Below are 23,958 nucleotides of genomic sequence, written 5' to 3'. Positions count from 1 at the left end.
ACAGCACCTCCAACAATGCAGCACTCCCTCAGTACTGCACTGAAGCCAGCCTGGATTATGTGCTCTGGAGTGGGACTTGAACCCACAACCTTCTGACTCAGAAGCTAGACTGCCACCACGGAGCTGAACACCGGCTCATTTTAAAAAGGCTGGTAAGTCAGTAAAACTTAATTTGTCTAATGTGAACTCTACAATTTTAGCTGCAGGGAAGAAGACATTAACAGGAGCCCTCCTGTTTGTAAAAAGATGCGTATAGAGTTAAAAAGATTGCTAAGAAAAATTACTTTGAAGTATTTGTTGGTGTTAGGGAGTAAGTAGCAGCAGAATGACTTTGAGCTGCACTATAGTATCTTTGTACAGATTATCAAAATAAATTTATATTTTATACAAAATAATCTCTATTAGATTAGGTGCATATTATTTTGAAGTTATAGCAGTCTCTTATCAACTGTGCCACAGTTATGTTAAGTGCCATCTGTTCTCTCCCTCCTGCTCAGTTCTCCTTGGATTTCAACTCCAAACATGGTAACCTTTTCTCTGTAACTTAGCTCTGTTGCCAAGACAAATTCTTCTCTCTCTCCTTGCGCACACGCATACACACACACGCTGCTTTTTCTCTGCCGGTTTGGGCTATTGTGCGATTAGCTCAAGATCCTAAATCTCCCAAGTTTGCCTTTCAGGGAAAAATGTTGAGGGAAAACTCAAGTTTCATCGAAACTATTTTGTACGATAATTCTGAATGTGAGATTTTGAAAAATGGTACTGAAGGGGCGGTTTACCACTTGGCCAATGTTATGTTCACACTGGGCTACATGAGCGGCAGTGGGTTTTTTGGTCTAGTTTATATCTTCAGCCTTTTAGGCGTTGGGTTTTTCATTCAGTCCCTCTGGGGCTGGATCGATGCCTGCGGGGTGGATATCTTTATGTGGAGTCTGTTACTTTTTGTGCTGTGTTTGGTCCAACTCGCGCACATTGGCTACCGGCTCAGGAAAGTGACTTTCGAGGAAGACTTCTCCAATCTTTACAAAGCCATGTTTCGGCCTCTGGAGGTGCCTCTTAACGTCTACAAGGAGATCGTGAGATGCTGCGACGCCGCGGTGATGAGTCTCGCCCGCGACCAGAACTACGCGGTGGAGGGGAAAAGCGCCATCGACCGCTTGTCGCTGCTGCTGTCGGGCAGGTAGGTGGAGGCCGCTCGTTTAAAGCGGCGTGACATACTCTCTCTTTAAAAAGTACACCTTTAGGGAGGGAAATGTTTGTGTCTTCATTTATTTCGTAGGATGTGGCCGATGCAAACATTTCTTTCAGACTGAAACCTCAAAACATATTTGTTTTAAAAATTGAGCAGCTTTGCTAAACACTCCAGTTAAATGTAAAAACCTCACAACTGTACAAACGTATGTATTTTAATCAAAAATATTGCGTTCGATTCGTTTCCTATAACTGGTGGGGATAAAATACTGTTTCGTGACTTTAAAAAAGTTCTAGTAGCGAGTACTCATGAATAAGTTATTTATTTTACGAACGTCGCCTCAAACCTATACTTGATAAGAAAAGTCACACTGCTTTTGTATTATGTCGAAACCGAAAAGGAATGTAATCGGAGATTAAGCTGAGATCAAACACAATTTATACTGTTAACAGAAATGTTCTTTTGGTTTAACTCAGTTTTTAATGTGATTCAATTTTGAGTTCAAATAGCATACATATCGGGGACCTAATAATACAGCACTGGAAAGTGGGGAGTGGATACTGAAGGATATCCACACCAGTGAACTAAGTTGTATATTTCAAGTGCCCCCTTGTGTATTGGTGGGATGTATATTTACTAAAACCTCATTGAAACATTTGTAACTTGTTTTGTTGACGCTTTTCCTCAGTATGGAGAGTATGTTAATTATTGGCCAAAAAGTTTTACTTTTCTCCGTTTAGTCAATAAAGGCACTTAAAATCATTAATCTCAGGTATACTGATGGCACAGAGTGCTAATATACTAATGCAGAGGCTCAGATTAGTTAAGTGCAGGTTCAACCTGAAAATCATAAATTTCCAATCTCATTTGGGTCATTGAAGTGGGGCTATAAGTAGAAGCTAGGCATTTCCCCAGAGGGCAGAAGAGAAAGTGACAAACGCATCAATTAAACCAGTATCTCAGATACAGCTATAATTTATCCTATGCATGCCTCACAGAATAAAATCTTTGCTTTCAACTCAGGTCTCAAACCAATCCAATATTCATGCTGCAGTAGCTCAATGGCCCATGTTAAAAGCCTTACTACATGTAATCCCCCTTTTTCCTAGTCATTCATGCCTTACCCAACATTAAACAGGCCATTCAGCACGGAGTCCACATCTGCCCAGTAAAGTGGACTTTCTACCTCCACAGCTCACTCCACTAACTTGACTAACTTTTATACAAATGGGTCCGTATTACCATCACCAAATAGCTTTTTATAAAACAGTTTGTAGGTCAATTAACCCATCACTCCCCCACTCCCCCTCTGTGATTGGTTTCTCTGTTAGTTCTCTCATTCATCTTTTTCTTTCTTACTAAAATGCTTGATTAATTTTCAGGTTTCAATTCTGATAAAGGGCACACACCTGAAATGTCATAATCTGTCTTGTGTATTTACAAGAGGGTGACTGACCTGCTGTGTATTTTCAGCATTTGATGTCTTTATTTCAGTTTTCCACCATCCTCTGTTTTCCTTTTCAATTGATCCCTAATATCATCTATTGGGACAGATGCCAATACATTATAATGCCTTTTCCGATGCTGAGTATACCTATGCGGATTTGTTGAAAAGCACCAGACTTGTCAGTTATTGTCACCAGGCCAGTGCAACCCTTTTGATGATGTCTGATGGCAAATTTCAGCCAATGGAAAAAGTTTAAGATTATTTTTGTATAATTGTTAGCTGTTGCAATAAACACAACCCATTCATCCCACATCATTTCCCCAATGACCTATATAATGCATTACATCTCATAATCTACCTCCGCAGCAACTCTTGTTTCCTCCAAAGGGGATTCAGATACCACTTACAGTCTCACAGCTCTCCCTAAATAGCTCCCCCCTTCCCCATTGCAGTTATCTTGCCGAAACTATGCTTATTGAATTAGCACAATTTTGCTCTGGTTCATCAATGCATTCAGCTGCAAAGGCAAGGAAATCATGAGCCAAATTATCCATTGCCAGATTCTCCACATTGGCAGTCTTGCAGACCCATGTTGAGCAGTATCACTCTTGTGGCCATGCTCCTTGGCAAAGTCACTTGTAGTACAAAGGCCATCAGTTACTCTGATTCATATGTGCCGACATCATAATTTCCCCAGCCTTGGTCAGAGTGTCAGCATTCGCTGACCTAAAGCAATGATTCTTCTCAGGAACTTCAAGAAGCAGGAGAGCAATGGAAGTAAGTAAGGATCATAATTTAAAGTGGTTCAGAAAAGCAATGGAGGTAAGGATCACTATTTAAAGCCTTTCTAAGTTGTTTTGCATTGTTTCCCACATTTCCACTTCTCAATTGCACTTGTTAAAGCCAAATGAATTAACAATGTTGAAAAGTCGCTTACCTCTCATTTTCTGAATTTAGATTGGATTTGGTAGAGCTGTGGGAATATAATGCCCTTCTTTTGACTGTACACTGTATGGTATAGGGAGACTCAATTATGGAAAGGGCAGAAAATAATGTCATGTATTCAACTACCATTGTAACCCATGTATAAGCTGACCTAAGTTGTACACCTTGAGAACATTGACCACAAGGGGGTGAACTTATGGGAGACACTCCTAACCTGGACTTTCAGGTATAAAAGTGGAAGCTCCACCCACCTTCATCACTTGAGGTCTTGGTAATAAAGGCAACTGGTCACAGAGTGACCTTCTCGCAAGTATGGGCCTCATGTGCATTTATACTGTATAGTAAGGACATATCATTGGCGACGAGAAACTGGGATTTAAACCACGTGAGCATGGCCACTAGCAGCACAGAAGAGAGGTACTGTGTTGGTGATGAATGGGACGACTTTATTGAGAGACTACAGCAAAGTTTTGTCACTAAGGAATGGTGGGGACAGGATTCGGCCGACAAACGCAGGGCTCATCTCCTGACGGTTTGTGGATCCAGAAAGTACTCTCTGATGAAGGACCTTCCAGTGCCAGAGAAGCCGTCAGACAAGTCGTTCGAAGATCTCAGTAAGTTGATCGGGGAACACCTTAAACCAGCTAGCAGCATGCACATGGCGAGGCACCAGTTTTACATGCACTGGCGGCGAGAAGGGCAAAGCGTTCCAGACTTCGTGGCAGATCTCCGGCGACTGGCGAGCCTATGTAAGTTCCCAGATGCAGGCAGAGCAGAGACGCTGCGAGACTTTTTTATTGAGGGCATCGGGCACGCTGCAGTTTTCAGGAAACTGATTGAGACCAAAGACTTGACCTTGGAAGTGGCGGCTCTGATAGTCCAGACATTTATCTCAGGGGAGGAAGAGACCAGAATGACGTATGACAAAAATCTTGGCTCAAATGTGGCAAACGACCAGGGAGTCAACATTGTTAACACGGCACACAGTTCTCTAGGCAGACAAGGGCAATCGGACATGCCCCAGCATGCAGTCGAACCCAAAGAGGGAATTCAACAGAGACAATGGCTAGCTGAATGGCGATTCGTGCCATCGCAGTGGACAATGCGGCCAATAATGGGGCCATCAACATCTGTAAATGGTGCACTTAAGGACAGTTACAGAGACAGTCAGAGATGATCGACGGGTAATGGACCTTTTGTTTCCAACAACGGGGCCTTCAGCTCATGCTGGAGGTGTGGCGGTAAACACCCACCCAGCAATATACCTGCAGAAACTGCAACGTCAGCAGTCACTTGGCGCGTATGTGCAGGAAGCCTGCAGCCAGGTTGATGTACGAGGAGGGCGGGCCCGATGTAAGCCCTACGAGGCCAAATGAATACTGGGGGAAATCGCTGGAAGCTGAAGTTAAGCGAGTTCATGTGGAGCACATATACAGTTCATATACCAGGACGCCACCGATAATGATGAAAGTGCTCCTCAATGGCATCCCAGTATTAATGGAGCTAGACACGGGGGCCAGCCAGTCTCTGATGAGTATCAAACAGTTCAAAAGATTGTGGGTGCCCAAGGCCAGGAGGCCAAAATTATTGCCGATTGATGCACAGCTACGGACATATATGAAGGAGATCATTCCGGTGCTAGGCAGTGCCACGGTAGTCGTGATCCACAAAGGTTTGGAGAACAGGTTGCCACTCTGGATTGTCCCGGGGGACGGTCCCGCACTACTGGGGAGGAGTTGGCTTGCTGTCATGAACTGGAAATGGGGCGATGTCAATGCAATTTCTTCTGTGGAGCGAGTATCATGCTCACAAGTCCTGGACAAATTTGACTCATTATTTCAACCCGGCATCGGCACTTTCATGGGGGCCAAGGTAGTGATTCACATAAACCCGGACACGAGACCAGGACACCACAAGGCCAGAGCGGTGCCGTATGTGATGCGGGAAAAGATAGAATGCGAATTGGACTGCCTGCTGAGGGAAGGCATCATCTCGCCAGTCGAATTCAGTGACTGGGCGAGCCTGATCGTGCCAGTGCTCAAGGCGGATGGGTCGGTCAGGATATGTGGTGATTACAAGGCCACCATCAATCGGGTTTCACTCCAAGACCAGTACCCACTACCGAGAGCAGAGGACCTCTTTGCGACGCTATCCGGTGGCAAAACTTTTTCAAAATTGGACCTGACCTCAGCTTACATGACCCAGGAGCTGGCGAGTGAGTCGAAGAAGCTGACCACCATCACAGCACACAAGGGGTTGTTTGAGGATAACAGATGTCCGTTCGGGATTCGTTCGGCCGCCACGATCTTTCAGCGAAATATGGAAAGCCTCCTCAAGTCGATTCCAAGGACAGTGGTTTTTCAGGACGACATCCTCATCATGGGTCACGATACTGAAGAACACCTCCACAACCTGGAGGAGGTGCTACGCAGACTGGACTGGGTAGGTCTGCGACTGAAAAAGGCGAAGTGCGTCTTCTTAGCTCCAGAGGTAGAATTCCTGGGGATGAGGGTAGCAGCAGATGGGATCAGACCTACTGCGTCCAAAACGGAAGCGATCCAGAGAGCACCCAGACCCCATAACACGACGGAGCTGCGTTCGTTCCTGGGGCTCCTGAACTATTTTGGTAATTTTCTTCCCAAACTGAGCACGCTGTTAGAGCCACAACACGTGCTCCTATGCAAGGGTCGCGATTGGGTCTGGGGGGACAGCCAGGAAAGGGCTTTTTATAGAGCACGCAATTTGTTATGCTCCAACAAACTGTTAACGCTATATGACCCGTGTAAGAAACTTGTTTTAACGTGCGATGCATCGTCCTATGGGGTCGGGTGTGTGTTGCAGCATGTGAATGCCAATGGTCAGTTACAGCCGGTAGCTTATGCTTCCAGAAGTTTGTCCCAGGCAGAAAGGGGCTACTTGATGGCAGAAAAGGAAGCTCTAGCATGTGTATATGCAATAAAAAAAATGCACCAGTACCTGTTTGGCAGGAAATTTGAGCTGGATACAGATCACAAACCCCTAACGTCCCTTTTGGCCGACAACAAGGCCATAAATGCGAACGCATTGGCCCGCATACAGAGGTGGGAACTCACGTTAGCCGCCTATGACTACACAATTCGGCACAGACCGGGCACTGAAAACTGCGCCGATGCACTCAGCAGGCTCCCACTAGCCACCATTGAGGGGGGCAACTGAGCATGATGCTGAGATGGTCATGGCTGTTGAAGTTTTCGAAAGCGAAGGCTCACCTGTGACAGCCCGTCAGATTAAAGTCTGGACAAATAAAGACCCGCTACTGTCTTTAGATAAGAAATGTGTCCTGAATGGGTACTGGGTAGCCACGTACTGTGCATGCCCTGAGGAATTTAAACCGTTTCATAGGCGCAAGGATGAACTCTCGATTCAGGCCGATTGCCTACTATGGGGAAACCGAGTAGTCATGCCCCAGATGGGCAGAGAGGTGTTTATCAGAGAACTTCACAATGAGCACCTGGGCATTGTCATGATGAAGGCAATTGCCAGGTCACACGTTTGGTGGCCAGGGATAGATGTAGACCTGGGACTTTGTGTTCGCAGGTGCAACACGTGTGCTCAGCTGGGCAATGCACCCAGCGAAGCCCCCCTTAGCCCCTGGTCCTGGCCCGCCAAGCCATGGTCACGCATCCATGTGGACTACGCAGGTCCTTTCATGGGAAAAATGTTTTTGGTTGTAGTAGACGCCTACTCCAAATGGATTGAATGTGCCATTTTAAATTAAAGCACATCCTCTGCTACGGTAGAAAGTCTACGGGCAATGTTCGCCGCCTATGGTCTACCGGATGTCTTGGTCAGCGACAATGGCCCGTGCTTCACAAGCACTGAATTCTAGGACTTCATGGCAGGCAATGGAATCAACCATGTCAGAACGGTACCTTTCAAGCCGGTCTCAAACAGCCAGGTGGAACGAGCAGTGCAGATAATCAAACAGGGGATGCTCAGAATCCAAGGGGGTTCCCTACAAAGCCGCTTATCATGCCTTCTAGCCAATAGATCCCGACCACACTCGCTTACAGGGATTCCACCCACAGAGCTGCTAATGAAAAGGATGCACAAAACCAGATTATCCCTTATGCACCCTACTATGAAAGAAATTGTTGAGAGCAGGCGTCAGTCACAATGTGACTACCATGACAAGAATGTGAGGGCGCGATGTATTGATGTCAATGATCCTGTTTTTTGTCCTTAATTACGCTGCAGGGCCCAAATGGCTTGCAGGCACTGTGATTGCCAAAGAGGGGAATAGGGTTTTGGTAGTTAAACTTAGCAATGGACAAATCTGCCGCAAACATGTGGATCAAACAAAAAGGAGGTTCAGCAACCCCATAGAAGAAGCAGAGGAAGAACACGACGTTGAGTTTACTCTACCACAGGTGACCGAACACCGGAACCAAGTGGAGGAGAGCCCAGTCACTGTGGGCAGTCCGGACAGGCCTGAGGCACGGCAAACAGCAGACACTCAGGCAAGCGCCCAACAACGGAGCCCCAACTCAGGCACTCTACAAGGGAGCATAAACCACCAGAGAGACTTAACCTGTGATCCCAATAAGACTTTGGGGGGGGAGGTGATGTCATGTATTCAACTACCATTGTAACCCATGTATAAGCTGACCTAAGTTGTACACCTTGAGAACATTGACTGCAAGGGGGTGAACTTGTGGGAGACACTCCTAACCTGGAGTTTCAGGTATAAAAGGGGAAGCTCCACCCACCTTCATCACTGGAGGTCTTGGTAATAAAGGTAACTGGTCACAGAGTGACCTTCCCTCAAGTATGGGCCTCATGTGCATTTATACTGTATAGTCAGGACATATCAAATAACTTCACTAAATGTCAAAAATAGATGTTCCATAATGGCAAACAAAACCATTTTATGTGTTTTTATAGGGTTCGTGTTACTCATGAGAAGCAGTTTCTGCACTATATCTTTCCCTATCAGTTCCTTGACTCTCCAGAATGGGAATCTCTACGGCCTAATGAAGAAGGCAAATTTCAAGTAATTTCATTTTCTTCATTTGTTTGATACTTAAAGTGAATCACCAAGCTAACAATTTGTTCTTTAGACATATAGTCAATATCTTGTATCTATCTTAAAAAATATATTAAAAAGTCTTATGTCTGCAGCACTTCCTGTCAACTTTTCCATTGTTAGACATGCCAACTTTACATCGGCAGTTTTCATTATAAATATGGATATAGGAGCTTATAATGGAAATATAAAAATAAGGGCAGATTGTATGACTTTAAAATTAAGGCTAAATTATGTATGTATGCCATGATCCAATTATACCCTGCTGTTGAATCCTGTTCCACCTGAAGACTACACTTACTTTTGACTTCTTGCGTGCAACACCATGGAGATCAAATACTGTTTCACAAAAAGTCTTGCATATGGTGCACACATCTTTCAATATTTATCCCTTCTGGTATTTCAAAAAGGTGAGAAACAGGCTACCATCAGTACTGCTAAAAACTAGCTACTAGGAGCTATGCAAGTGGACAACTTATTCTGGTTTTAATGTCCACATTACAAGGATTAATAATTTCAGTGGTTCCGATGACATCATAAATAAAAGAGACAATGTTCAAGCAATTTTTGTTTTTTTTCCTGTCACAAATGCTTGTTGGAAATGAGTGTCAGTTCTAAGTGCAGTATATATCTAGTTATTTTGTAAGGCTTTCCCAGGTAGCTCATAGATCACTTACTCTGGAAGAATTTGGATTTAAAGGGGGAGGGGGAAAGCAAGTCAAATTGATCCTATTTAATTCTCGTCACTAATGTTTGTTCTCCTAAAGGTGAAAGATAACTGCTGGGAAATATGTTTTTTTGCACCTGTTGGCATCATCAAGCTTTCAGAAGGCAGGTATAATGTGGGTCAGATGTAACATGGAGCTCTGCTTGATGTGACATGGGGTACAGTAGTTTAATGGTTACAATACTGGACTAAGAACCCAGAGAATGTGAATTCAAATCCCACCATGACAGTTTGACAATTTTAATTCAGTTTAAAAAAAAAAGGAAATAAAAAGTTGTTACCATTGGAAATGACCACTGTTGTAACAATCCAAATAGTTCACTTCGGGAAGGAAACCTTTCGTCCTTACTCGGTGTGACATATATGTGACTCCACTGCCACACAAATGTGGTTGGCTCTAAACTGTTCTCTGAAGTGGTGTAGGAAACCACTCAGTTGTATCAAATCGTACCATTACCCTCTCAGGGCAACTAATGGACAATAAATGCCTGCCTTGCCAGTGAATAAATATCTGCCTTGTCACATCTCAAAAATGGAAAAAAAATTCTAACTTCACTGTGTTAGTATTATGTTAATAGACTAATTAACGGTGTGTTGAACATTCTATTTATCAATTCAATTCTCATGAAAGTTGTAAATAAAGAACTAGTGAAAATATGGCAAATGTAGTAATTATATGGTCTGCTCTGACGTATTTGTCCAGTTAATCTCTAAAAGCAAATTATCATTGTACATTCTTTCTTCCAACAATAATAATTTATGTGCACAGCAATAAAAAGCAGCTTCCTTGAACAGACCTGATCGCATATGAACCTAAACCCTTATGTATGCTGTGAGTGGAATAGTGTGCCATGGAACTAACAATTGCTCCTTAACTGTAGTTTATTGCACTGGAGACCTCATGGGATGCTCGCCATATTCTCCAATCTACTTAAAAGGTGTTAATACCAGTCTGATTAAAACTAATAGATTTATTTACAAGTAAGGTAATACTTCTGATAGATTCTCTAATGGACAGTACATGGAGCACTGTTCGCCCATTCTTGGTTGAGGCAGTAGGAAACAGGTAACAGATCACAAAGCTGTTCCTCGATTTTAACAATAATTTTTATCTGATTGGCATGAACTGGTTAACATACAAACTACTTTAAAGTACCCACAATTTGAATGTTAATAAAGCAAAAAGCAAAAATCTGAAAAAAAAGTGGTTCTGACAAAAAGTTATCGACCTGAAAAGTTAACCTTATCTTTCTCTCTCCACAGATGCTGCCTGACTTGCTGAGCAATTCCAACATTTTCTCTTATTTTAGTAATTTGAGTATCTTGAGTCTACTGGGGCTTTAACCCAGATAATCCGACTACAGTACTCACGCTATAGATACAATGAGCTTTATTTTGAGATACTAATTTTGATCCCTCCATTTGTCATATAAACCTTGTAAAAATTGGATTGACCTTTCTTAAGGAGAACTATGTGTGGTCAAATTAATCTATCCTATCTGGACATCTAAGGACCGATTTTATGAATGCACGTCCCCAGCAGGGAGCTTTGCCTGCTGGGAGTGCATACTTGGAAATTTTGGACCCGTTTCCGCTGATTTTCTGGCCATTAGTTGGCAAAGCTCTTTGCCAGAGTCATGATTTTGTGAGAATGGCGACATAGAAAATAAAGAATAGTTGGCTCTGTTAACATAAACAGCTTGTCTACAGACTGAGTACAAGCAAATCATATTCATTTTGATGATACTGGGAATTTGTATCTTTTGAGAATTTGCTTCAGTCACTGATGCTACTGCTAATCTCAATGTATCTGTTTTTCAGGTGACACTGACAGCAGAAACAGACTGTTGCTATGTGACGTGGAAGAGAAGGAAGCTATATCAGCTTTTGGCTAAACACCAATATATTGCACGCCTTTTCACTGTTATGCTTGGAAATGACATTGCAGACAAACTTTACTCACTTATTGACAAGCTCTACTGCAGGGGTGGGGTCCGCTATGACATCCGTCTACCCAGTCTTTACCATGTACTAGCACCTTCTGTCGAAGCTGAGAAGGAGAAGATTGCAGAGAGTCCCCATCATGTTCCTCAGAGCCCATTTAGGCCTCAGGAGTCTCCCTTTAAAAAATCATGGCCGGACAGCAACGACCTGATTGGTGAGGATTCCACCAGCCTAGTTCTGGAGGACTTTGCAGATATGACTGGATCATTTATGGAATATACCAGTGAAAGGGAGTACATGAAATAGTGGTCCAGTAAATGTGATAAAATCCTGTCACTGTCCATTCATGTGTAAGTACACTGCTGCTTCAAAGCTTACAACTACACCTAAAAAAACTAACTTGGCTATCTGATTCTGCTGGGCCACAATGGCAGTATGTGGTAAGTGGAAAAGCTATCCTCGAGCAGTTGAGGTGTTCTGCTAATGTTGAGGTACATTGTTAAGTTAGATGTAAAACAGTTTCCTTTTAACACCCTGTGTTATACTTGCTATTTTAGTGCTTAATGCTAGCCCACCAAACATGGAGGCACAATGTCTGGCATATTTTAAGAAATCCGAAGGACCAAAACTAAGAATATGCTTCACTGTGTGTAAGCATTGCTTTATTACAAAGCTTTTCCCCATTAATAAGAAGGTATGTTCAGTTACTCAGCACAGTTCCTCAGCTTCGTACACATTTAATTATTTTTTTTAACCAGATACGGAATCCCATTCTATTGCTAGACCAACTAAAACATGTTTTTAAATGTCAAAGTAGTCAAAGTTTTACAATCATTTTTATTTGAATTTATCTTCTGATAGTATGGTGCATTTGCTTTTACTCAAGTATGGGCTTCTCTTTGATTACCATGTCTTGCATATTGCAGTTGCATTATTACTTTCAAACATTTGAAACAAACCCTACAGATAGTGGGGCTGCTTTTGTTTCAGTTATGTCAGTCTGCACCAGTTCATTGAATGTGAGGATCAACCAACCTGCACTCCAGTGATGCATCAAGTGGGTGACTGATGAATTGTTGCCAAAGCAATTTCATCACTTTTCCTGTAAAATCCGATGCCATTGTTTGCATACATATAGTCCTACATGCTTACACACAATAGTGGGACATTCATGGATCAAAACGGTTATCATTCAATGTGTAGGTAGTTTTATGAACATCGACAGAGAATCTTGCAGGTAAATGCCCTTTCCTCGGGATTGGCAATAAATCCATGCTTGTCAGCATTGCTCACATCCTGACAGTAAATAAATAAGGTGCGCAACAGGTGGGCATCATGCAGCTGCTGTACACAAAATGGGGTTACAAATTTGAGGCTTTGCTGAAGGAAGTGATGGTGGGAAAGGAAGATGCTGGGAACGGTAGAATGCTGCTTAATGAACAATGATAGGTAGCTAGTCAATGTAAGGATGGTTGGGAGTGAACAGCTCAGGCCAGTAATAGTTGCTGCACTGCATAATTATGATGTCACACTGCAGTCTCTTACCTTCCACTCCTGGTGAGATCATTGAACCTTTTACATTGAATTCAGGTTTCCTGTATAATACTGCTATAAATAACATCATCAGTGACCTCTGTGAATTCTTCTCACTCACCATCCAGCTAACATTGGAGGAAAGAGGATATTTGGTCTCCACTGTCAGTGCTGCTATAGGTTTCTATGGTCTCGGCCTTGAACCATGGGGCACTGTTGTTACCATATATATGTTAAATGCCTTTAGGACCAACAAAAGCACACAAATTCTCACCTCCTAATAGGCGAGTAAAATATAAGAAATAGGAGCAGGAGTAGGCCATACGGCCCATCGAGCCTGCTCCGCCATTTAATACGATCATAGCTGATCTGATCATGGACTCAGGTCCACTTCCCTGCCCACTCCCCATAACCTCTTATCGTTTAAGAAATTGTCTATCTCTGTCTTAAATTTATTCAATGTCCCAGTTTCCACAGCTCTCTAAGGCAGTGAATTCCACAGATTTACAACCCTCTGGGAGAAGAAATTCCTCCTCCTCTCAGTTTTAAATGGGCAGCCCCTTATTCTAAGATTATGCCCCCTAGTTCTAGTCTCCCCTATCAGTGGAAACATCCTCTCTGCATCCACCTTGTCAAGCCCCCTCATAATCACCAATACCCTGTATAATTGTAGCAAGATTTCACAGCTTTTATACTTCATCCCCTTTGCAATAAAGGCCAAGATTTCATTGACCTTTCTGATCACTTGATGTACCTGCATACTAACCTTTTGTGTTTCATGCACAAGTACCCCCAGGTCCCGCTGTACTGCAGCACTTTGCAATTTTTCTCCATTTAAATAATAACTTGCTCTTTGATTTTTTTTCTGCCAAAGTGCATAACCTCACACTTTCCAACATTATACTCCATCTGCCAATTTTTTGCCCACTCACTTAGCCTGTCTATGCCCGTTTGCAGGTTTTTTTGTGTCCTCACACATTGCTTTTCCCCTCATCTTTGTATTGTCAACAAACTTGGCTACGTTACACTCAGTCCCTTCATCCAAGTCGTTAATATCAATTGTAAATAGTTGGTGTCCCAGCACTGATCCCTGCGGCACCCCACTAGTTACTGATTGCCAACCCGTGAATGAACCATTTATCCCGACTCTCTGTTTTCTGTTAGTTAGCCAATCCTCTATCCATGCTAATATATTACCCCCGAACCTGTAAACTTTTATCTTGTGCAGTAACCTTTTATATGGCACCTTGTCAAAAGCCTTCTGGAAGTCCAAATACACCACATCCACTGGTTCCCCTTTATCCACATTGTTCGTTATATCCTCAAAGAATTCCAGCAAATTTGTCAAATATGACTTGCCTTTCATAAATCTATGCTGACTCTGCCTGACTGAATTTTGCTTTTCCAAATGTCCTGCTACTGCTTCTTTAATAATGGACTCCAACATTTTCCCAACCACAGATGTTAGGCTAACTGGTCTATAGTATCCTGCTTTTTGTCTGCCTCCTTTTTTGAATAGGGGCGTTACATTTGCAGTTTTCCAATCTGCTGGGACCTCCCCAGAATCCAGGGAATTTTGGTAAATTACAACCAAAGTGTTGAAGAGAAGGTACATATCATGCTTAACACACAATTGGAAGTACAGTCGGGTTCAGCAACTTTCAAGTCAAGAGCTTGCCAGCTACGCAACACTGTCCTATGTTGCCCTGACACAAAAAATATTGCAAGCGGGGTTACTACAGATTAAAGTCTTTTAGTTTAGCCCACTAGGTAGGACACTCTTTGAACCAGTTCAGGTGAAATCTCAGATAAAGGGCTGCCATTTTGTGTTCTCACTAAAACAGCAAATGTCTGCTACAAGTCTGTCTCTCACAAAGCCATTCAGACCCAGATCCCAGATTTTTTGACACCGATACAATGGACGAAATGGCATCCTTCAGTAGTGTAAATTTCTATGGTTTGATTCTTGCTATGTTCGCAATACATGCCACTTGTCTGTGCTTGATGTGGTCAGGTTCTGAAAGCACTTTCTGGATGGCTATGGTAGTGGTCCAAAATTAGTATGGCGGGTGGGGCAGGATAAGAATATCCCCCAAGTGCCACCTCCAAATCATCTGCTGGTGCTCTGGCTATATTGGCATCAGTGCACTCTATAGGCAGAAATTTCTGCTACAGTGTACAATACTATCAATCAGAACAGGAGCTGCACTTGAGAGAAGGGGAGAAGAGTGATCTTGAAGGGGGAGGGGGAGGAGGAAGTAAGAGCAGCTTATTTTGGAGGGATAAGAGAGTGCAGGTAGAAGCTGGGAGCAATTCTTAAGAGAGGAACACTATGGAAGCTGGGTTTGTTGGTTTGTTGAAAACCCAAAATTTTAAAAATGTGTTCTTGGGATGTGAGCAATGCAGGTAAAGTCACATTTATTGACCAATGTAGTGGCCCTGAGAAGGTAATGATGGGCCTTCTTCATGGATTGTTGTAGTGCTTGTGGTGATGGGGCTCCAATGGGGTAGGGAATTCCAATGCTGACCCAGCAACAATGGTGCATTCCTATTAATTTTAATGTAATAAAAATTCAGAATTTCATATGGATGCATGTTCTAAACCTCACTCCAAGGAGGAGGGGAGAGCAGCATTGGAAGGCTCAGCGGTAGCACTCTCGCCTCTGAGCCAAAAGGTTGTGAGTTCAAGACCCATTTTAGACAATCCCAGATAATCAGAATGTGGCAATATTGTCTGGAGGAAGTTCTCATTTTTGCCTACATCACAGTGACTATACTTGAGAAGTCTTCAATTGGTTGTAAAGTGCTTAGAAGTTTTATTTGTATTGAATTGCTTCCCTAGGATATTTAGACAAATTAAGAGGCTATAAACCATAAAAACTGCCCCTTTTATATTGGAGGGAATGGTTCAGTCAGCCAAATATCTTTCACATTCTACACTTTATGTTGCCTTTGGTGGCAGTTAGAGAGTTTTGTATCCTTCTCTGAAGGATCTGAATGTAAACTTCCTGAAAAGGAAACATTTATTACAGTTTCAGTGTGTTTTTTATAGTTCCTTCTTTAGTGTGTGAATGCTCCTTAAATCCTGCATTTACCAGTAATTGCACAATATCATTACTTTTATGTAAACTGCTTTGTAATGTTTCTGAGATGTGATAAGGCACTATATAACTGCAATTTTTAAATTTAAGATGACGGTGCTGGGAAATGTAATCATTTCTAAATTTCACCTATGCACAGCAATGATATAACATGGATCAGATGCAATACAAATTATACATATGCAGCTCTAATTAATCTAACTAAAGACAAATGCAGATGAGCACCCCATACTGCACCAAGGTGACTTTTCCATTTTCTATACTTAACCATTTGAAGTTGTCCAAACGTGACTGGCAAATGAATGAAAAATTAGTGTTGTATTTGATAGCAGTCTCTTGCCGTGAACTTATTTCCATGTGGAATGGACTTCATTCATCTTGTCTTGATTGTGCTTTAACTCTCATCCTGATACATCAAGTTTACCTTATTGTTCACCCAGTTCCCCTAAAGTTTCTGTTGTTCCTGCTGTAATGCATGTTACATTTGCTGCTGTTCTCTGGCTGACTACCGTTCTGTATTTGCCATTTCAGTACCTTCATTTATGGACACTTCTTTCAGCACCCTTAAGACAAAAGGATGCACTTCCAGATAATTGTGGATTGTACTTTGTGATGGACAGCACCAGAACTTTCTCAAAATATAAATTTAGGCAGAGCAGTGAGATTTTGTAGGACAGTTTATTCAAATAAACATTTAATAATACTTTTAGCCAATTAATTATAGCTGAAAAACAGGTGAAATTAATGGCGGTTACTTTGATAAAGTGCCACACTGTTGTGACATTTGCAAACAGGAAGCATATGGCATTATAAAAAACACCTACAGTTGATGTTTACAGTACAGGATTGCTAGTCTAATATGGAGAAGGAAAAGGAAGAGAAGGGGGTTCAAGTAGAAAAGGTGCCTATCAATTGAACTCAGATGCTGAAGTTTGGATGAGTTTTGGAAGTTCTCAGCCAAACCACTAAGTCAAGCATTTGACCTTGGGAGAGGGGGAAAAAAAAAATCACAATGCATCGCATTCTGCAAGAAGTACAAATTCCATACTGGCTGACTAGTGGCATGAGATGTGGAGAAGTTCTAGGCTTGATTCTAGGTTCCCAGTTAAAGCTGGCCAATTATGGCAGATGGATAAAAAACTTAAAAACAAAGAACAGGATATATCAGTAATAGATTTGCTATTTATGATTACACTAAATTGATATTAGACAACAGTGGATTAAACTCTGGTCCTTCAATCATTATCTTATTTCAGTCTATTATACACAAGAGGGAATTCCAGGTTTGTAGTTTATTAAATGATCCAGAAATTAGGTAGGTAAATTCTACTTAGATGATGCAATCAGATATGTCTGTACATGTGTGTTCATAGTGAGGCCTACATGGTTGATTTGATGTGGTACTGTACATGTTTTTCAGACAGTTGAATATGGACCTTTCTCACTGCTAAATGACATGTTTGTGTTTACTGTGGCTGTTACATCACTAAATTATCAAATTTTAATTAGAATGTTTACTTAGAATTTGCTAGCATTGATTTAATGGCCCAGCTTTTCTACTATGCACTTGCTAGCCTAATTTGTAATTTATTTTCCCATTGAAATGAATCGGGTGTGGGGAAATTGCAGACTGGTGAGTGTGCAAACCTGGGCCTATGTATCCTAATTGCACAGTAAAAGTTTCTGTTAGCTTGCTTTCAGTTTATTTCAGTGGAATACACTCCATAATGTAAAAACATGCTGCACCACCATGGGGAGGATGTGGATTTGCATCTAGTGACTTTGTATCTCAGTTGAGCGAACTAAAGTTGTTTTCACACACACACCGAAATAACTTTTCAAACTTTACATATTTGGTCTTATTTGCTTCATGAATTCTCATTATATGTAGAATAAGGTCAGCTAGAAAGTTTAAACGGTGGCACAGTTACTTTCCTCTGTTCTTTGTGGTTACTGAGACATATACATGGATGTAATTTGAATTCTCTATTACAGAATTAGGCAGCCAAAAATGTGTGTTATAGCTTACTACATCTTTGTTTGGATATGTTGGTGCGTATCTCTTCTCACCTTTTGTCCCTACTGCTTTCCATTTTTTTTCTTTTTTGCTCTTCCTGTATATCACAATTGGAACACCAGTAAAGCTGCAGTGTTTCCCCTGAAACATAGATGCAGGCTGGCTCCTAATTATAAGAATTTCTGAAAGTGGGAAGGAGCATTTATAACATTAATACTGATAATTATCATGAAGTTAGGGCTAACAGTAATCTTGTGGAAGGTATCATCATTGTTGTACAAACTTAAACCTGCTGACTGCTTGACCTGCCTATACTGGCATTGATCTAGAGAATAATCACTTGATTACCAATGTACAATGAGCTTGCCAGGCAGCACCACTATCATCATGTGATTATTAATTGCCAATAAGCTGTCTCAAAAGCAACACAGACATTTTATTAAAAGTGGCTATTGGAGAATTTAAAAAAAGTAAGTTTTAATTTACATTTTTTGCTTCACATACACATTCGACTATTAAAATAATTAAAATGAAAACATATCTTTTAATGCACTTAATAAAATGGTGACAAAAAATTATATACATTTGTAATATAAACTACAAATCCTGTAACAACTGTCCTTTCCTTTGTTTGGAGTGTTTATTTTTGATTTTTGATTATTTCTATTGAGATGAAGGAAAGTTACTCATTAAAAAAAAAATGTAATATAATAGTGTCAGAAATTTCAGGCAGCTCAGCTTGGTTCTCAAACAGTAACTTGATTGCATTAGACACTTCTTCAGAAATGTCAGTTTTGCCTAGTCTTCTTACCAGTTGGAAAATGACTAACAAGACATTTTTTTCCCTCAGAAACTTCCATGAATATGTATATCAACTTATCCTAGTCATATAAATAAATTTCTACTGTGTTCTTTTCTGCAGATATAAACAATTCTTGGAGTGGCATTCGTAAGGAATACGCCCCATTGGCTCCCACTCAGACCCCAGAACTCTGAGTACCACCACTGGGAAAAGAACCCAGCATGGGGAAACAGAAAACAAGTACTATTTAAACTTCCAACAAATATCGAAAGATTGAAAAAAATATATAGGCTTGTTTATTAACATGCTCCTACATAGTATTCCAACGTGGCTTCTCTGGTTTCCAAAATAAACAGTCAGACCTTGTTATACCAGCAGGTTGGGATGATTCATCGGCAGTACAGTGGGAAAAAATATTTGTAGGGTAATAGAACTAGACTGAATGAGCATGGCAACACGGAATCACAATTTTATTATATTTAATCACTGGAGACAAAAGAAATAAAAATGAATAGTGATACAATATTAAAAAGCAATGGCAAATTGTCATATTTTCCATTCAAAATGCTGGCAGGAGTCTGTGAGCAAGGTGGTACTCTAGAGAAATACAGAAAGAAACTAGTTTCACTTGGAGGAAACAAGGATAGAGATGAAAGGTTGTCTTGTAACAAGGTCTGACTGTATCATGTGTCAAGTGTGGCACTACATTACTGCCAACATAAAGTTAACATAGGAATTGTTAGACAAAAAAGATCAAGGTCCATCTAGTTTGCCTATCATCTTGTTAGTCGCATGATACAAGAACTTTCTTGCATTGTATTTCATTTTAACAAGTATAATAATGATGCAATACTTACATTAGTAAAGGTTTGAAATTTTGTGCAACTGTTGGAAACCATCTACAGAAATTGTTAACATTGCATAACATGACATCTAATCTAAATGGAGCAATACTGGTTTCAAATAAAGACCTAATTCATGGAACACAGACAGCTTTAATTGTGAAACTGAAGTATGGATTAACAAAATGAGCATCCACCCATGTGCAAAATATATACGCTCAATGTATGATTTCCACTTAACCCAAGTGTCAAATCAATTTAACCGCAATAAAACAGTGAGGTCAAGACAAATGTTCAAACCTGAATTAATTAACAGCACAGTATTGGTGTTACAGTAATACTATTGGTAAAAACCCTCATAATTAACACTAAAATTTCACTTGGTATATTTAGAGAGCAAAACTGGTGCTTAATGAGAGATTAAGAATGCTGTCTGAATTTGCATTTGTAACAGAAAAGATGCAAGTAATATAATGTAAGAATAATCCTTAACTCGGGTTTCATTGTTACTGTGTTCTTAAGACTGGTTTCCACTCGTCTTGGTTAATCCTTGCCACTGGACCAAGACCTAGCTCTGCCAAGCCCTGGTGTGCAGCGGCCACTACACGTTTAAAAAAAAAATCCACGCACAGGCATCTTCCACCCTTCGAGATTTAGCTCGGGACCTGGAATATTTGGTCCTTCTTTGAAACACCTCTGAACCTTTTGGCGTGGAAGCAAGTCATCCTCGATTCGAGGGACTGCCTATGATGATTCTAATGACGGACATCCTGATCGTACATACAGTTGACAATATTCCTTTCCCTGCTGTGCACATTGGCGGAAAGCCCTTACTCGAGTTCGAAGGTGGCAGAGTAAATACTCACTAGACTATGACTGAGGCTTTAACTGGCACACAAATTTATTAAACAGTAAAATAATAAATGAAAACAGTGACTGTAATTTTACAGTAATTATAAAATAGTCACAACTATTGAATGTTTTTATGCCATTATTATTCATAGAATGCTCTCTGATTTCACTATCTCTCTGAAAGCTTCAGACAGTCTCCCAAGTTTGAACAAGTCTATAAAAAATCTTTCCAATAAATGACTGGGACCAAACAAATGTGAATAGCAATTAAAGTCAAAGAAATTGCCAATGAAACATCTATCTGAAAATCTTACGAAACGCTCCTGTTAAGCACCTTGGGATGTTTTACTATGTTAAAGGCACTATATAAATGCAAGTTGTTGTCTACATGTATTTCACGTTAACCTTTTCCGTTATAAGTTACAAAGTCCATTATTTATAATGGAAATTTCTTACATAAATTTGTCACATAGTCATGATAGCTACCCCCAGTGGAACATCACCATTTATGGGAGGGTGTAAGACAACGTGACAATTTTACTTAGGCAGTTTCTGTTATAAATATAGACTCAGAAATTTATAATGGAAATATAAAAATAAGGACAGAATTTAAGACTTTAAAATGGTTACAGAACTTTATCTGTACCTCTGGTCCAATTATCTCTTGCCTTCAAACTCCACTTCACTTAAAGATTATATTTGGTCTTTTAGCAAGGCCATTGCCTTCAAGTGAGAACTTCAATGAAGGCATTAAATCACAAAAGACAATTCAGAATGAATTTAAATTATGCTTTTGTGAAATATGTACATTCTTAATGTAAAAAAATGAAACTCTTATTTTGGCCATTAGAAATGTTCAGTTGTCGAGAAACAAATACTGCATCCGAGAAAAAAAATCAGAAAGCTTTTTGAGCACTTTGCGGGAATCCGGTGGCCGGTACAGAATGACGAGTGCACATAGCCAAATACCATTATAAATGTGGGCATAAGAACTTATAGGAAAAGGTTTATACAAGTGTGACAAAATGCAGCAAGAAGTTGTGCAGATATAGGTGCGAATTTTTAAATAAGGTATTGTTGGATAGATTTCAAATGTTCTGGGATTTTCACTTTGAATACAAAATTATCAACTTTTTTGGAATAGTCATCACTTTTCAGAACATTTATTACAAAACTGGCCAAGTTACAAATACTGTACACATAATCAGAACAAACTAGTGTATGTGCAAAAATCTTTTGAAGACAAATTACAAAAGATGTTCCATTTTATTCCTTAGCCAACAACACTGAAGTAAAAGAGTAGATGAATCTTCAGATTTCTCAGGCCCTGCTTTGCTGAGCTGTAGCCAAGCTCTATTGCAACAGTCCATATTATGATGTCTGTAGCAGGGCCTGGAGTCAAACACTGCCTCAAGTACATGTTTCAAAGGCAGACAATATTTCGTTACTATTTGCTCCACCATATGCTTCTTTCTGAGAATTAGGATCCATAATTAGCTTCATCAAAAGCTTTCCTGGCACGTTTCAATTCTTCATTCATTGTCAGTAGGTCTTTCACTCTTGCAAACTTCCGAGGATCTTTACGAATGAGGAAGACAATATCTTCTACTTGAACTCGTCCCTGACGTCCTATTGACATGGCCTTATGAGTCTATATAAAAAATAAATTACAAGAAGCATGTTGCATTTTTATGCATAAGAGAGAAAAAAATCTAAGAACACGTTGCTAGATCACATCCATTTAATTGCAGATCAATCTGCAACAGACAAAATACAGCCCTAAGATTTGGTCCACTTAAGACTCATGAAGGTAATAATGGAAATGTAATATACTTCGTGGCATATTATTCAATATGAAGTTTGTCATAATTGAGCTATAAACTCTACTCAGAAGTAGGATAAGTTCCAAACAACTGGTCACTGAAAACCTTAAAATACAGTACACAATTAAAAAAAAACAGCAATTTTTTTTTTGCTCAGCTGATGCATTCAAACCTATCATAATGCTTAATAGTTTACCTCCACTTCAAGAAGCATTGTGACTAGTTGGTCATTAGACAACCTTCAAGCATAGGTTTGAGCCTTCGCTAGGCAGGCAGAAGATATCAGGAATTCCTCATGAGCAGCATGGTGAGCAGTACAGCTCAAATGTGTGATACATTTCTACCATTTTCCTGAGCAATAGGGACCCAATGCTCTAAGACTGGATTACCAGAACCATTCTTGCAAATCAAGAAAAGCAATGAAAGCATGGTCCTGACCAGCACATTGAGATAATCAAGATAACAATTGAAATAACAAAAGTAAATAAAAATACAAATCCATATCCAGTAACAAGGGGACACAGATTTAAGATAATTGGCAAAAGAACCAGAGGGGAGATGAGAATTTATTTTATGTAATGCGTTATGATCTGGAATGCACTACCTGAAAGGGTGGTGGAGGCAGATTAAATCGTAACTTTCAAAATGGAATTGGATAAATACTTAAAATGTGCAGAGCTATGGGGAAACAGCAGGGCTGCGGGACTAATTGGATAGCTCTTCCAAATAGTTGGCACAAGCACAATGGGCCGAATGGCCTCCTGTGTTGTAAGGTTCTATGTAGGCTTCACCTCCTTGAATTTAATAGGCATTTCCACCAGATCTAGGGAATACTCCATTGTATGATTTTGGTTATTGGTTTGACTGCCTGTCACTGAACAGCAGTATTTCTGAACAGCAAACTGCTATGACATATGAATTATCCCAGTAACAGGAATACTACAGGATACATAGGGTAAAGTTGGGAGTATAATGAACTTTTGCTTTTGTAAATTTTGTAGTAATCTAATAATCAGTGCTCTAGAGTGCAATTGTGTTCCACTTTTAGAAATCTGTGTTAGTAATAAACACAAATCCAGAATGATGCTTCTTCTACTCTGCTCCAATAAGGTATACTACCCTCAATCTGTGAATTTTTCCATTTTCCACATCAACCATTCTTCTCTTATGACCTTGCTAAATAAGACTGCCAGTTTAGCATTGATTGTGCTCAATTACTGTTAGTTTTGTGCTGTGGATCTATATCCACTGGCAATTCGATTGAGTTCTCATTGGATCCATACAAATTCTCTTTTGCATTTTATCCTTGCATTATATAGCTTTAAACCCCACTCCAGGATTTCAGGACATAATCTAGGTAGAAACCAGTGCAGTACTGGGGGTGTTCTCCATCAGAGATGCCATCCTTTGGCCAAGACATTAAACTGATGCTCTGCCTTCCTGTTCCATTGGATCAGATCGATATTAAATTTCCAGTAACCTGGCAAAGATTCCTTCCTCAGCCAATACCATCAAAAATAAATGATCTGATCATTCCCCGGTGCCACATACCACCCCCGATGCTATTTGTGGGATCTTCTTGTACATAAAATGGCTGCTGGGTTCACTTAGATCAGTGGTTTTCAAGCATGTTTAGTTGAAGGACCTCTTTTCAAATCACTTAGTAAT

At 40.5% G+C, this 23,958-nt stretch overlaps 2 protein-coding genes across 3 annotated transcripts in view; one reads left to right on the top strand and one right to left on the bottom strand.

Moving 5' to 3' along the window:
- Positions 1-478: 478 nt before the first annotated feature.
- On the top strand, positions 479-19,906 carry popdc2 (popeye domain cAMP effector 2). 2 transcript variants are annotated; one of them, XM_070893563.1, is made up of 4 exons: positions 479-1,180; positions 8,508-8,616; positions 11,198-11,670; positions 18,894-18,972. In XM_070893563.1, the coding sequence occupies exons 1-3, from the start codon at positions 687-689 to the stop codon at positions 11,624-11,626; spliced, it is 1,032 nt and encodes a 343-aa protein (XP_070749664.1). In that variant the 5' UTR covers positions 479-686; the 3' UTR covers positions 11,627-11,670; positions 18,894-18,972. The 2 variants fall into 2 exon arrangements, with proteins under 2 accessions (XP_070749664.1, XP_070749665.1); XM_070893564.1 differs by having other exon boundaries at positions 488-1,180; positions 11,198-11,534; positions 18,894-19,906.
- Positions 19,225-23,958, bottom strand: part of taf13 (TATA-box binding protein associated factor 13) — a 13,524-nt gene continuing 8,790 nt past the window's right edge. Inside the window, exon 4 of the mRNA XM_070893565.1 lies at positions 19,225-22,118. Coding sequence (XP_070749666.1) covers positions 21,948-22,118 — 171 coding nt within the window. The 3' untranslated portion in view covers positions 19,225-21,947. The remainder of the gene's footprint in view (positions 22,119-23,958) is intronic.

This window comes from Pristiophorus japonicus, chromosome 11 (genome assembly GCF_044704955.1).
Source record: "Pristiophorus japonicus isolate sPriJap1 chromosome 11, sPriJap1.hap1, whole genome shotgun sequence".
Taxonomy (NCBI): Eukaryota; Metazoa; Chordata; class Chondrichthyes; family Pristiophoridae; genus Pristiophorus; species Pristiophorus japonicus.
Note: the sequence above shows the minus strand (reverse complement) of the source record. Positions and strands in the feature narration are given on the sequence as shown.